This window comes from Anoplophora glabripennis, unplaced genomic scaffold, assembly GCF_000390285.2.
Source record: "Anoplophora glabripennis isolate ALB-LARVAE unplaced genomic scaffold, Agla_2.0 scaffold400, whole genome shotgun sequence".
NCBI classification, from domain to species: Eukaryota; Metazoa; Arthropoda; class Insecta; order Coleoptera; family Cerambycidae; genus Anoplophora; species Anoplophora glabripennis.
The window spans coordinates 362,739-379,976 of NW_019416546.1; the positions used below are offsets into that span (position 1 = coordinate 362,739).

Here is a 17,238-nt window from a genome sequence, read left to right on the forward strand (position 1 = left end):
ACTAACTAAATGATTAACCTGAGTAACAAAGGTAAGATTAGAGTCAAAGAAGATGCCTAAATCTTTTACGCAATCACTTCTTGAGATTGTAATATCATTAAGTGTATAATCATAATTATAAATTTGTTTTTTCCTGGAAAATGATACTACATAACATTTGTTTATATTTAACATTAAACGATTTGAATTACACCATTTGCCAATTAAGTTGGCTTGATTCTGCAAATATCTACAATTTTCCTCATTCTCAATACTTGTAAAAATCTTTAAATCATCTGCAAAAAGAAGATTATTACAAGATATACTATTCGGTAAATCATTAACAAACAAGAGAAACAGTAAGGGCCCTAAATTCGAACCTTGTGGAACGCCAGAAGTAACTTTAAATTTTGACGAAGTGAAACCCTCACACTTAACAAACTGTTGTCTCTCTGTTAGGTACGATTTAATAAAATTAACAAAAATATTTGATAACCCAATACTATCAAGTTTAGCTAGTAACACGTAGTGATCAACCTGGTCAAATGCTTTGCTAAAATCCATATATAACACATCAATTTGCCCTTGGTGATCAATATTCTCACATATGTATTGAGAAATGCATGCCAAGTTTGACACACAAGAACGTTTATTTACAAATCCATGTTGACTCTGGGAGAAAATATCTTTGGTATTAGCGTAAATATGTTCATATAGTATTATTTCAAATAGTTTTGAAAAATTACATAAAATTGAAACAGGCCTATAATTAGATATTATAGATGGATCACCTTTTTTTAGTACCGGACATATGCGCGCTACTTTCCATACATCTGGATATGTTGCTGTAGATAAAGAGAGATTGAATATAAATAGCAAAGGAACTACTAAGACCTGCCCACAGTCCTTCACAACAAAGCTAGGTATAAAATCTGTACCAGATGTCATTTTATTTTTAAGTTTTTTAAGGGCGTTGAGAAAATCTACCTCGGTAATTATTGGTATATTAATATTCCTGTTAAAACTGTGCGCCATATTAAATGTTTCATAATTAAAATCAGGTGTCACATAAACACTACGAAAATAATCAGCAAATCCTTCAGCAATAGCTTGAGAATTATCATACAGAATATCATTGAATTTCATTGCACCCGGAATATTAGAATGCCCTTTCTTATTTTTTACAAATGACCAAAATTTAGAGGAATCAGCTATAATGAGGCGTTCAGAATTCTCCATAAAACTTTTATATGCCTGTTCAATTTGAATTTTAACTGTACGCCTTAATTTACTGTATCTATTGAAATAATAATCAGTTCTAAACTTTTTATAATTTTTCAAAGCAGATTCTTTAGAACGAATATTTGTTATAATTTCTTTAGTAAACCAGGGTGGAAAACGGCGACGAGGATTAATTTTTAATGGAACAGACTGATCAAAAATATTATTTAATATATTATAAAAAACTTCACAAGCAGTATTAATATTTTCACTTCGTAATACTTCAGACCAGTCCGCATTCGCAATTAATTCATACATTAAAGGATAATTCGCCTTTCTAAAATTATATTCCCTATTTAAATTGAGGTTGTTATTATTAAATTGATCATAATGTTGCAGTCCACATTTAAATATTACTTCCAATGCAGGATGGTAAGCATCTTCTTTGACAAGAGGCAAATTGTCTCTAGACACTTTGCAAGAAAAGTAGAGTATTCTACAAGTTTTATTGCATACTCAATCTTCTAGGCTGTTATCTTATCTCTCAGTACAAAAAGTAGATGGATAGATGGGTGGATGGGTGGGTTTTATAGGTGGTACAGGTGGATGAATAAATATGCGTGTTCATGCATGAACGACTGAATGAAAATGGTTTTTTTAAGCATTTTGATCTATTTTTTGTTTTTGAATGAAATGACTATGATGATAAATTGTAATTAAACGAGTGAAAAATCATACGTCTAGTGAGCTGGTAGAATAATTTGATTTTTTATAACTTTCACGATATTTCAATAAAAATCTTGGCTAATTCCTCTTTCAGGATATATTTCATACATCTTTAAATATAGACATTTTAAGAATCTTCTCTTGAGCTGACTCCAGATAGTTGGAATATGCTTGATAAAATGGAAGGAATACTAGTGAACAATATTCTAATTTCGATCAAACTAAAGAAAAATATAACGTTCACGGTAGAAAGGATTTACAATTGCGAATTATAAATCCTAACAGTTTAATACTTCTGCTCACCAATTCACATATATGCGGATTCAAAGATACCTTGGTGTCAAATATAACAGTTTCGTATCTTGTCAATTATTGAGCTTCATTCAGTGTATATGTGAACAGCATTAGGATTTTCTTTCTTGATATGTGACTAGTTTACACTTCGATGTATTTAATGCCACGTTGTGAATATTACACCATTCAGCTAATTTATCAAGTTTACTTTGCAATACGTCACAGTCTTCATGTGCGCATATGGAGTTATACATTTTTAAGTCGTCTGCGTATAAAAGGCAGTTACAGTCAATGAGATCAGCCAAAGCATTTATAAATATATTAAACAGCAGGGGTCCAAGATTTGACCCTTGTGGCACACCCGAAGTTGAAACATAACAATTTGATGTAAAACAATTGTATGCGACGTATTGCAATCTGTCATAGAAATAACTTTCCAAAAACGTTATTAACGGTAAAGTAAAGCCAAATAATTCGAGTTTTTTCGCTAAAATTGACCGTGTGCATCCATTGTCAAAATAAATAGCTTTGTTTGCTGTTATGATAAAATTAAAATTGATCGGCGAAAAAATGTGTCTAACTTGGCAGTAAAGTTGATTTAATGCCTTGGCTGCTTTAATAGACTCGGCTGCGCCTCGTCTATTAAATGTCAGTCGCGGCTTGAAATTTTGTACTTTACTGCCAAGTTAAACAAATAACTAATATAAGCTCAACAAACAAACAAGCTTCTCAAGGTCCGTCTTGATTTTTTAAAGCTTTGAAAGAAAATGCCGTCAAATATCAACATTTTTCAATACCGATTTACAACGATTTTAAGATCAACGAGGTGGAAAATTGTTCCCAGTTTCTTTGCGTATGATAAACTGAATAGATTAGTACACCCACCATTGCGTAGGGGAAAAAATTGAAATCTATTTCATTGAAAAAAGTCTGATATCCTTCAGCGAACGACAGAATTTGATTCAATCTAACATTCGACGAATTCAACTTTGTAAGAGGATAATGAAGGAAGAGACTCGCACTCGAGCAAGCTCTCGAGCTTCAGAATTTCCATATCCGGAATGTAAGGCACGTACCACGCATGAATAAAATATCGACACTGATAAGAGGTAATAAAACTGAACCCGGCGAAGTTCAAAATTTCCAGATGTGACAAAAAACCCGCGACTCGGAAGGCATCGGGAAATTTTTGAATCAATTGAGCGTACACAAAGTGAATCGAGTCAGCTGTCACGGAATGTAGCCCCGTGAACTCGGTTGGCGGAGAGAAGGCCGGATCCTGGGGGACCGCGCTGGCGGTAGGGGGCCGCAGGGGGTTGCCAGGACGATCTGCCACGCCAGGACTCGATGGGAAGGCGCGGGCGAGGCCGCTCGATAATGCTACTTTTAGCGATCGAGGTTCGGCGTGCCGTTAAAAATTAGTTAACGCTTCTTGAATTACAAATAAAATTTGGACGGCGCGGCCGATTGTTTTACGGACTTTGCCGCGATATTTTTTCAGGGTTTATAAGGCCCTAGCTGTCGATTTAACGTAGACGATGCGCGGTGCACAGTTTGATATTTTAACGATCCAGCCGTATTCAGTTTAAAAAATCTAAATTTTTTTAGTCAACTTATTATGGCACTTCTACTTCAGTCGAATTAGATCATAAAACCTGAAAACTTGAAAAAATTATTGGTAGATTATTGCACTTTATTATGGGAAGGGTATGTAGAATAATATCAAAAAAATCTCCAAAGAAGTGACGTTAAATTGGCAAATTGCAAAGTGGCAAAATTACGTGTTTTTTCAAATTGCGCATTATTATTGCAAAAAGCAATGAATGCAGATGAAATTTATGGAAAAGACGGTCAATCCAATGACCAATATGTATCGCAAACGCGGATTCAATTGACCGTGAAATTGTTACTCCAGGTATTTGTTAATTAATTTCCTTTGTTTTTTGTAACTAATTATTTAATTACTAAATGTTAATATCGTAGATATAGGTTCTAATTGATCCAAAGAAACGTATAGAAAAAGAAAAAAATTAAAAAGTTGAAATTAAGTTGCCCTTTACAATTAACAAAGTAGGACGTGCCCAATGTTATAAATAAATTGTCCCAGGTTCAGGCAAAAGCCGCTCGGGAATTCGCTCTTTTTATATTAAATAGAGCTTATTTTTACGGTAATTAAAAAAAGAGAGAAATCAACTACCCCTCTTTCTTCCCAAAATAACTTTTTTTTAACGTTAATTGTTAATTAACTATTGGATGTAATGAAAAAGAGTGAATTCTCGAGCGGCTTTTGCGTGACTGGGAAAATTTGTTTACAACGCTGTTTTGCATGTCCTACGCTGTTAGTTGTAAAGGGCAACTTGATTTTAATTATTATAATTATAAGAATATCTTCTTGTCTATCTTAAGTGATAAGTATTTTATAAATTTCCTTTGTACGCCTTCAATTATTATTATTATTACTTTCACAAGCGATATCCCATACTTAAGACGGCGATTTCTGCCACCAGGGATTTTTTGGCGCTAGCATTACTTTAAATTATTAAATTGCAATATATAGCTAGGATAAGAACTCGCTGTACATCGGTAGTATAATATAAAGTCAATATAAGTATGACTTTTGAACAAAAGGTGTCGCAGGCATACCAGAATTAATCTCAACTCGTAATACATTTATTAGACCGATCAAAATAACTCATTTAGAGGGGGAAAAAAAAGAAAATTGTTACCTAGACTTTTATAAGTGGAAATGGCAAAGGGGCTTATAATAAACGAAAAAATGTATCGAAATATAATTAATATTTTTTAATTTTTCAAAAATGTGCTTTTTTGGATTGCCAGGGCCTATCATAGCAATGTTACCATTATTAACGTTAAATATTTTTGAATACAGCAATACTTTTTTAATTGTTATCATAATGTGATCTACATATATGTTTGGATTTGATAGATTAGCTGTCAGGTAAAAAATGGACCATTGCAAAAAAAATTTCCCCGAACACTCCCTATAAACCTTGTAAAACTTAAACGTATAGGTACATTTTAAATTTAAAAGCAGATAGGTACCTACCTATTTATTAACAAAAACTACGAAGAATGTAAATTTACATGTATTTAACAATTCTATTTGTTCAAACAATTTAAAATTTCAAAATATTGATTGAAATCATATGTCACATAACATAACCTATCTTTTTATGAATCAAATCTGGGCGGGCTGGCGCAAATAAATATTCTTTGGGCTGGCGGGCATAAAGTTCTATGAACAGAGTTGCCAGATAAATTTTATCTATTGTCGTCAGTAGATGGAAATACAGTAGCCAAAAAGTCTGATTGAAATAAAAGTTGTTAAAAAATTAAGTTATTTTTATAGGACGAAACAATCTGAAAGAATATTTAAAAATCAGACATAAAAGAGTAACAAAATACAAATTGGACTACAAAGAAAATATTTCAGATGAGTTAATTTAGGAATAAAATGAAAGGAAGAGGAGGAAAAGTTATCCTCACGAACTTTTGACATAACATTTAATTTTAAGAAAAATTGTCAAGTTTACAAAAATATTAAAATCAAATTTCGATAGATACTGAAAATTTCCAGTTGCTTTTCTAACAATCACAACAATTTGTTATACAACAATAACAATAAATTTAATCCTTTTTGAAGTGAATCAGTTAAACTAGAAATTTAACATTTAACCTGTTTTCTTTAAGTCTTTTTCTTGATGATAAACTTAATAGCTCTGCAAAGAAAGATCGCGTTCAAAGTTTCAGTCTTTAAAATAAAATTTTTAAATTGTCTTGGTTAGCACTATAAAAATTATTATTGCAAATTGCAACACTACACCGCACTCTTGACATTTTTACGTGGTAAATTATTAGTTTATATCAAATACTACACCAACAACTTATTAAAAACTATTTTCAATAACTAACTAATTACTGCAAAATACCCAAACAACTATGAAAGATTTACTACTTGGAAAAATGCAAAATTACTAGTTAATCGCATGTAAACAAACATAAATTCTAAAGGTTAGAAATCTTGTAACGTTCTAACGTAGTATGAGATAAGCCACGCCCATAATTTGTCTATTACTCGACCGTCTTTTTTACGGACCGTGAATAACATCACATTTTGATTTCAGAATGAAGCGAAGCGAGCGCCATCTGTTACAGAGTGTCCAAAGTTGTAAACGTATTTTATTTTCTAACTACAATTGGGTGTGTAAATAATTTTCAGTTTTCCATGTCGGTTAATTCTTACGTTTTTCAAATATGATGCATATAAATATTCAACCATTTCTAGAATTGAATTTTGTTAAAGTACCTTCAGAAAACCTCAAATTTCTCAATGACATATTTTAAATAACCGTTTTGATCTAAAAAAAAATTTTAGTCATAAACAGTTTCTCAAAGAAAATTTTATTTCTCGTAAAGTAGCGAATATTTTTTAACCAAATTATGTCATTAGGAGCTCCAACAAATGCTAAACACTTACAACTTTTAATTTGCAGTAAATTTATTATCATTTTTGAAATAATCTGTCAGAAGTGGCCATCTTAAGCGATTTTAGATTTTCCATCGCGCTAAAAACAAATAAAAAGCTTTCAAGGTATCAATATTAGAAACAAACTTACAATTTCTTATTATAATCCTATTTTTTTCGATATTATGGTTTTTCGGATTGTTATGCCGTGGCGCCTATGTACCTAGTTGCCGCCATTTACAAACTTACATTGCCTTTTTTTAGCCGTAGCTAGGAATCGTTGCCCTGCCTTTGTTATTCTCGGGCTAGGTTTTGTGGGAACGGATCCGCTATTACCCTGATGTTGATTTGGTTTTTTTTTGTTCTAACGCCGCTACGGACGGAACAGCTCCTCAGGCAATGGTGTTGTCTTTGTAACTGATCGCATCCAATACTTCCAAACGTTTCGTCATTCTTCACTGTCGGCATCCTCAGATGAAGAAAAAGAATAGCAATCGTAAAGGAATGATGAGAGATGAAAGATATTTTAAAATTTCTTTGACGTGTCTTCTAAAGGAAGTGGTTAACTTATTCCTTTCTATTTCATATAGATAGAGTTTAAATGTTCTGTCTGACGCTAATAATACTTCATAGTTGGTCTTAAGTTCAGAATAGATTTTACTCTTAAATACCAGCATGAAGTCGAAGTTTAAGTTTTTAAATTTGATTCTTTATTTGGTGGAACTGCATGTTCCACACAAATTGTACTTTGTTTGAACACTCTGTACATCATTTAATGAGAATTTATTCATTTGAATTGTCATTATACCTTTAAAGAATAAAGTACAAAACTGGTATTAAAAAATGTACAATTTTTAAAAATACCTAGGCGTTTTCAATTTTTATAGAATTTTCATTACAATTATTCTTATAATTGATTCTTTGATGCCTTTTATTAAAAATGTGTAATGAATGGTACCCCATTATAATTTTATAAAATAAATCACACTGAGCTTGTGTAGGTATGCAAAGATTGTAACGCTTTAATGATTTGACTGGTCTAATTCAAATTTAAAATTAAAATTTAAATATCGCAGCAAGTTATTCTGCTGCAACAAACTGTATCTACGGATTTATCCCCATAATATATTATCTTTAATACAATGGTGGCATAAATTTAACAGGGAAAAAGTAGTTTTGTTGTTTATTACAATTCGAGTTACCATTATTTAGGTCAAAGACGTTTACAGAACTGTTCAACATAACTATTTCTATTAATTTTCTAGATTTACTTTCGTAGCTGAAGTCAATAAGAATGTGGCTTCTCCTTAAATTTGGCGTACCAGCGACGAAAGATGTAGAATGTCGTTGTAACTGTTGTAATTAACGTAAACGTCAATCTAATCGGAAGTAATACTCTGATAATGGCTTGGGTAGCCGAAAGCGTTTAACTATAATCTTAATAAAAATTTTAACGTACTATGTATATAAAAGTACTGTCTTTTTTCTTTCTTTGATATTAAGTAATCATTCTTATTACTTATTCAACTTTAAAAATCAAATTGGGGCATTATCAACTCCAATTTGTTGCAGGTTTGGTTTCAAAACAGGAGAGCGAAGTGGAAGAAGAGGAAGAAGACCACCAACGTCTTCCGAACACCTGGTGCTCTGCTGCCGTCGCACGGACTCCCACCATTTGGGGCGATGGGCGATGGTCTGTGTGGATCAAGTATGTTTAGTACCTCCGAATCGAGATGGGGCGTTGCTGGTATGGCAACAGGTAATTTTAGTTCTTTTCTTGTATACAAGATATCATTGGAAATCCTTTTGATCGGCGTTCGTAGGTGAAAGAGTAAATATCTCCTTTTTTGATCAGTTATCTCAAAAAGTATAACAAAAAACCATCATTACACTTCGTCGACGTTGACATCTCGCTGTTTTTATTCCGACATCTTTAGGACTTCCTAAAACAATGTAAATTTAATCAGTTTTAACAGAGAAAACTACAAAATCAATCACATTACAACATAAGAAATTTAAAAAATAAAGACAACTCCTGTAATGCAACTAAAAGAATATAGGATGTTTCTATTCTAGCATCTGAATGATTGCATTACTTATAGTAAAAACTTATACAATTACTCAATTATCTAACATTTATTGACTTCTTGACAATGACCTTAACTGAATATGAAATTTCCTAGGTCTAGGCCAACTGGGTCAAGGTTCTATGGGTGGATTTGGCCAGTCCTTAGGGCAACTAAACCAAAGTTCGGGACTAAGTCCCGCTTTGCCAATAAGTACTGCAAGTACCGTTTATCAAGCCCACTATGGTCTGAATTCCCTAGGTAAGTTTCTTTATCATTTTCAGCAAAAAAAAAATAGTAAAATTATAACAAAAATGAGACGTTCACACAAAAAAGTGGTCTATTCACCAATCAGACCTATACCACCTTATGTATTTCGACCCATGGAAACCAAATCCACCATGAGAAACGCTCAATCACTCTCCAGACTTTTCTAAATATCCAAAAACCACCTCTAAAACCTAAAAAGCCGCCAAAGCTCTGCATGCTGTAAGTTTCTTCTTATCATTGCCCTGGAAACGAATTGACAAATCATACAACTGGATCATTCCATATTTTAGATATTGAAAGGCTAAATCAACCCTTCACCAGAAAATCACTTAAAAAATCAGCGAAGATTCTGTATTGGCCGATTCTTGTAACGAACTCAAATCAGAAATTTACAACCAGATATATTGCGTTCGACACAGAAGATGAGTGACGTGAACTTATCTAATAAACATTGTTGAACTTAAATATGTACACATAGTACGGCGTACTCATCCAATGCCATAGGCATAACCTGGGCATAAAAAGAAACAGCGGTCCTGTAACTCCCCAGTTGGATACAAGAAATTCTCTACTATTCGAGGCCCCACAATTTGCAACTTTTCTTTTAGTGAATTTCTTTTTCGATGCAATCCTACAGTTCTGTAATCGTGGTATATCTGATATATTTGAAGGCAGCTATCAATATGTCGAGAAAATCGACTCGATTATAAAACTACGTCTAGCGGTTGCAGTAAATCAATGGCTTTTAGTTACTCTGTTCCAATTATTACTGTTAGGTGTTAAAAAGAGATCGTTCGAAGATAAAAAAGGGCAATAGAAAAAAAAAGAATAACTTTATGCCACTGATTGATTTAGTTGTAGTTTTATGGTTGAGTTGATTTTCTCGAACTATTCACAACTACCTTAAGAGATCTCAAGTATACCATGACTGCAGGTCCACATCCGAACTTTGCTTACTAAATATAAAGTCATAACAGACTTTTGGGCTTCGGAGAATAGTAGAGTAGGTTACAGGACTGACTCTGTCTACGTTTGTCCAGGATATGTCTGCAGTATTGTGTAGTGTCTGTGCAGGGTTATGAATTTGGTTCATAATCTATTAAATAACCTCTTGCCATTCATCTGCTGTGTAGGGTGCATATATGTCGCTGTCTTCGGCCTGTAAATTTGTGATTTGAGTATATTGTAACTTAAGTTCTTTTAGTGTAGAATTTTAGCTGATTTTCGACTTTAAGGGATGATTTTCTGGTGTTCTTCAGGAGCTGAAGAGCTGCAAATATTTATTGAGTAATCTGAATAACAAAAATATGCAATGAGCCTCACGAATATGATGTGTCTCCAGTTTCCATGTACTGGATACAGAGTTTTGGCTGCATTTTAAGTTTTTGGGGTATAGCCTAGTGATGTTGCATTCATGTCATTATCATTTGCATGGGTGTCCATCCAGATAAGGCTCGCGATGTTCGTCCACATTCTAGTGGCCTGTATATCGTCGTTCTCACAGAAGCTGTACAAATTTAGGCATGTGTAGGAAGTTATACCATCCCTTGGAAAGGATGTTAAACCATCGGTTTCTTGTCAAAGTAATGTTAGGTAAGTAAAAAATCCTCATGCTACTACAAGGTGGTTTCTGGTTAGGGGTTGTTCGTCTCCTAGCGTAGCATAGTAACAGAAATAGGCCGCTGTAAAACAACCAAATTGGAAAAAAAGGGATGTTTCTGGGGTGGTTTTGGCTATTTGAAAACAAAAATTGGATAGTGATGAAGCATTTCCCATGGCAAATTCGGTTTCTGTGGTTCATAAGTCTCATCCGTAAAAGAAATCACTCTTTTTTACATGTCTCTGTATTCCTTGAATTCCTTGGAGTTGCATTATTTTACCCTCTTAACGACCATGTCATGTAATTTTTGACTTTTTTGGACTAAACATTTCTTATAAATCCAATGAAATAAATCATCTCCATGTTAAAGACATAGCACTTTTCACTAGAGGGCAAGTCAAACAGGCCGTACTCTAATTATACGGCATAATGAGACTCTAGCTGCTTTTAAAAAATTATCGCCACCATTGTGCGGGGCATTCTAGCTGAACCGGACGGATTTAGAGAAGAAATTATCGACGGACTATTTGGAGCACTCTAGTCTGGCCATTGTTGGTACAAGACTAAAACAACAGAGCGCCAAGATCCACATAACGAAACCTCAAACATTTGCTGACCGCTAAACTCAAACAAACCCACAACATTTACTTTTGACACCTTTACTCGAAAGTAACAACTCGGTGAGGCATTCCACGACGCCCTGGGGGGAACGGGGGAGGAGGGGGGGCGTCCAGTCACAAAACACGCAATTAGCAGTGATTAGAAGCAACCTCGTTACCCGCTACCGAAATACGCGTCAACCATTCTAATTAGTTCTGCACACACTTTTTAACATTAACGTGTTTGCCATGATTTTTCTTCATGGCTGCCAGTCAATGTTTGCATTCAATCGCTATTGGACCATTATTCCGTTCATTGCGCACTAATTTAGGTTTTCTTGTAACTGTTACGAGCTTAGTTGTCAGCTGTAATGTTTAAAATAAATAAAGAGGCTCTTTGGATCTTAAAGGCTTCAATTTTAAATCTAAACGAAAATACAGGGTGTTCTGAAAAACACTAGCATACATTCAGGACCTGATAGAATTTCTAAAAAATATTACAATTTGTTCCTATGAACCGTGGGCGTATCTTTTTCCGTTTTCAAGATACCGGGCGTTGAAAATATATTTTTAGAATCTAGTTTCGGTCCAGTCTTCCACAAGAAACGTCCATGCTTAGATTGTTTACATCATGACTTTATTTTTTCTAATTGCTGCTGAATTACCAAACAATGATTGTTAGGGTCAGTTTCCTTGAATAACATAAGGTCATAAGCAGATAAGAGATGTTCACATCTTATTACAGAAAACAAGTCGTTTGTGAATAACAAAAACAGCAATGAATTATTGTTATTTCATGCATGATGGCGCACCACCACATATTACTCGAGTATGCAGAGAATGGCTTCATAAAAATTTTCCTGAGCGATAGATTGGTCGAGGTGCAGATGTTCCAATTCACTGGCCTCCAAGGTCACCAAACCCCTTGATTATGGGAGGTATGCCAAACAAAAAGTATATGAAACAGAAATAAATTCAGCAGAACATCTGACATAAAAGATTGTCGATGTTTTCAACCATCCAAAAGACGATTCAGAACCTTTGAAAAATACATTGTTTTCATTACAAAAAAGAATTCATTTTTGTTTTCCTGATAATGGGGAACACAACATTTTGAACACTTATTCTGATTTTATTTTCCTTAAATGTTAATTTTCTGTTAGTAATAATGAATTCTTGTTGTTTTTCTTTCTTTCAATTGTATTCAGTATGTGTTAAACTTTTCCAGAAATAAACCAACTATTACTTTTTATCATTATCATTAAAAGAATAACTTTGCTTTTGAGTTTTATTAATGTAACTAGGTGCCAAAGCCTGCTTCAAATAAAAAACAACAATTTGGGATACTAGCTGCTTCACTTTGGCGCACTACGCCTGGTTTTTCTCGAAAAAGGGGCAAATTTTAGCACTTCTTTCAAGAGCACCTTTTTTGTTTAGAATAAAATTTGCCATAAGAGCAAGTGACAAAAGGGACAAAAAGATTAACCTCAAAAAAGTTAGGACCTAAAATGTACTCGTGGAGTACTGCAATGAACGCCCTGTATGATATAGCCAAAAATAAATAACTTCAGTGCATTTAGCATCGCCAGAAACCCCACATAACAAAATTTCAGTTCATTCGGTCGAATTTTGTGTCAAATGTAATCAATGGACATAGATATCTGATTTAGGCTTCTAAAAAACTTTCGACCAAAAAATTTTAATTAGAGAATTTTATTACTGCGGTTTTAGTGGGTTCCTAATAAAATTACTCCTATCATATTTGCAAGACACACAACAGTATGTTACTAACAATGGTGATCAGTCTGATTACTTTTTAGCCAACTTTGGATTGGAGCTCCCCAAGGATCAAAACTCGGGCCATTACTGCATTTTATTATTCACAAATGACTTATTTTCTGTAATAAGATGTGAACATTTATTATCTACTTATGACCTTATATTATTCAAGGAAACTGACCCTAACAATAATTGTTTGGTAATTCAGCAGCAATTAGAAAAAAACAGTCATGATGTAAACACTTTAAGCATGGGCGTTTCTAAGATTAAAGTTTTGATAACAACTGCACAACAACTAAGTAAGAAATTTTCTTTTTGAATTAATTATATCTCAAACTTCCAAAAATTCGTAATTTTTTGTAATATAATCACATATCTTCACATTTTGTTTCTTCAGTATTATTTCTGTAAGTAATTAAAGTTTCGTAATACTAATATACAGGATGTTTCCTAAGTAATTTAAAATATTTCAGAGGGTTTTTCGTGTATGTCCAATATGTTCAATAAGTTGAATTTCTTGTTTAAAATCTTAATAATGTTATGTTTGTTCTCTCAAACTTTGGACGATTAAACTACCTATTAAAGAGTGTAAATAAAATTTAAAAACCTTACCAGTGGCGTGCGCGTAGGAAATAATATTCAATTATTGCATACTAATTATTATGCATACTAATGATATTTTAAATTTTGTAAGATTATTTTGGTTATTTTTATTTCTTATCTAACATGACACTCACTTTTTTCGTTTGAAGTTTAATTCTAGGGAAGATAGTATTTCATTAAACATTGTAGAACCTTAATGAACAATTACTAAAGTGCCCCCACTAAGTCGATGTAATTAATAATATTTCAAAGTAGGCAACTTATTGGTTACGGTTAATGTAATATTTATTAATAATTACTGTAAAGAGAAATTTGCCATGGAAACATTTGAAACGTAAACGTAAGACTTAAAATATACCTATTTATTGAATACTTCTTTTGAATGTACGCGTTTCACTTGTTTGTGCAATCACTATTAATAATTTGAGTCATTTAAGTAATTTTGAAATTTTAGAATGCGATTTTGCGCGAAAGCTTGACACTATCTGGATTTTTATGCATTTGTTAATGTAAAACATAAATAACCTACCTAAGAAATATATAATATAAATAGCATTTAGGAGGTACTTAATATATATACAAACTTTTAAAAGTGCTAATTGTTGCAAGTAGTTAGTTAATCATTTTTACCAACACCGTTTTGCCTAAAAAATTGTTAGATCTAGTATTTATTGCGGAATTTTTTGCAGTATTGACACAATAACAAATATCAAAACTTTTCCTTAATTTTTTTAGGTACTGACAAAACCAACTATCAAACAATCTGCTTCACAATCACTTGTTTGAATGTTTTTGATTAGAAGAGACTCAGGTTATTCGATAATAAATAATTATGGAAATTTACATTTTAGTACAATTTGTACCTCATACAAAGAGTGTCCTGCATTGTTTGCACGAATCATTTGACCTAACTATATTAATGCAACTTGTCTATGTTTTAACATAATGTAGACTTGCTGGTGGGTGGGGCACTTTGAGTTGGTTTTAGGTTACTTTGCTTGTAAAAAAAATAATTAACTGCTTATTAATTTATTTGGTTCAATCATTAACAAACTATAAGGCGGGACCGACCCGCCTTATAGTTTGTTAATGATTGAAATAGTACATTATATTACAAATGAGTGAAATAAACCATTATAAGCAAGTGAGATGTCGAATGCTTGCGCGAGTGTGACGAATTCATTTTCAAGAGAAGGAATCAACAAAATTCTTGCACAAGTACCAGATTATAGCTTTTTATTGATGCTGTTTTTGTTGTTGTGCATGCATCACAAAACTCTCAAGAACTGGTCTTTCACAATTTTCAATAATGGCTTTCGGAAAGGTACCTACACTGAAAAAACAATTACTTTCTATTAAAGCAATCGGTTGTTTTGAATGCAGTTAGTTTATATTTATGCTGGTTACATTGAGTTAAACCAGTTACATTCAATACAAGTCATTTGATTTGTTTGAATTAAAAAAAGAAACAGTTTACAATAGGTTTGTCTATAATTAACAAATTAGATTTAATATAACCATTTATGATTTTGAAATATTTGTTAGGCAAATTAAAAGAATAAATTTTTAATACAAATTTATATTCGTTTTTATTTAATAAATATTATTTTGTATTGGCCTAGCAAACGTTACAATTAAACTTTAAAGGAAAATTATTCCAAATATATAATTTCTTAAATGTGAACCAGCTGGTTATAAAAATTAAATTTTTATATAGTTTAAAACTATTATCAGTTCAATATTAAAAAATATTATTTAAGAATTACTCCAATCACGTGATCAAGTTATGTTCTCCCCTGACAGTCATATCTTTGCCATCATGGCGACTATGTGTGCAAGGTGCCAGTAGTGAATTGTGTAGTTCAGTAGGCTAGTATGGACTATATCAAAAGGTAGTGTTTCTTGTTGTTCTTAGATCATATTCATAATATAACATGCGCGTATAGTTACAGAGTGCTGGTTCCGTTTGCTCCTAATTAAAATGGATGCAGAATCTGTGGAAGCTAGGGTCAAACAAGTAATAATCGTCAAAAAGTCAGTTTTAGATAAGGACATAGTGTTGCTGTTGTAGTTTCATAAATTTATAATAAAACCCAATTTGAAAATCCGAAAATTATTTTTAATCATTAAACTGTCAACAACTATGACACGTAGTTTTGAACGATATATTTAAGTCTTAAAATTAATTTTTAGCAAAAATGAAATGTTCGATAAAAGTATCGTATATACTAGTATGTGCTTTTTCTATTAGTAGGTCTCAACATTATGTACCTTTCCAAATTTAATTATAAACTTATAGTTAGATAAGTTATCTATTTATTTAAATTTGAGAATGTACATAATTTTGAGACTAATCAAGAAAGAAATACGTCCAATATTAGTGTAAAAAACAATTCACTTTTTATAAACCATTGATTTATTAATATTAAAATAACCTATTATCACTGAAAAACTGTTAGTTCACATTAAGCTAAGATATATTTCTAATAATCTTATGTCATCTACATCTTAAAATATGTAGATTAATAATAAAGATGCGAAATGTAATATTACAGTAAAAATAAATTAACATTCAAATAAGATTTATTACAAAACTATGAACTTATTATTAGTTACTTTTCATACTATATATGCTAGGCAATATCCAAAACTAGGATTAGTTTATGGCAAACGATATTTGTTTAGTCCAAATAAATCCTTTTTTCAGTGTATAAATGTTGAAAGACTCCTGAAAGTAGAAAATCCAGAAGCATAATCCGGTCACTAATTTCGTAGCTGCCATTTTCTTAGTAGATTGTGGCTCAAACATCACTACTTTGAAGTGTTTTGGGAGTTGAAAAAGCAACAAAGTAGCAGAAGGATATGTCAAAGATTCTCTTCAACAGAAAATCAAGCTTGGGAAGAAATATTGAAAACGCTGCCTCTATCGATGCTTGTTTTAAAAATAGGAAATCTGACAAAAAAATGAGCTCCCTTGTGTTAGTTTTGCAACTGGAATCCAATTTCATACAGCAACTTTCCTTTTTAATCTAAATACTAATAAATAGTTTAGTGTTTAATTTGTTTTCTTTATTCAAATTATAATTATTTTATTTTACTAGTGACTGAAATAAAATTAACGACTAGTGTCTGAAATTTGATATGAGTCACGAAAGACCAAACTGTAAAATACCCACGAAACTGCAAATATTGGACAAAACATATTATGTTTCTAATAGTGCTGATGCATTTGATGAAAGTAACTTTTATTATCAATGAATTTATTTGTTAAATATTTCTGTACATATTTAAATTGCCAGTGTTGCGAGAAACAACTATTCCGCGGGCTATATGCCCCGACCGGCATTGAATTATACTCGCAACACCTAGTAGTGTAACAGCTAGGATCGTTCGTCGGGTTTAACCCACCAGGCACAGACCGTTTTCGGACTTATTAGTCCTCATCAGTGTGTCATAGGTGAAACAACCGACGAACGATCCAGCTGTTATAATGTCGTATGCTCACGACCAAAAGGTTCACTGTACGCGGAACGCAACTGGCTCCATCTGTCGTGCTGACTTTAATATACAATATATTATTATGGCAATCTATTCGTCCGATCAGTTAACCAACTC

General features: G+C 32.5%; 1 protein-coding gene across 1 annotated transcript in view; it reads left to right on the forward strand.

Annotated features, from left to right (window-relative positions):
• LOC108908782 (homeobox protein orthopedia) overlaps window positions 1–17,238 on the forward strand; it is an 83,748-nt gene that overhangs the window by 51,069 nt on the left and 15,441 nt on the right. The window contains exons 3-4 of the mRNA XM_018712920.2: window positions 8,279–8,465; window positions 8,890–9,033. Coding sequence (XP_018568436.1) covers window positions 8,279–8,465; window positions 8,890–9,033 — 331 coding nt within the window. The remainder of the gene's footprint in view (window positions 1–8,278; window positions 8,466–8,889; window positions 9,034–17,238) is intronic.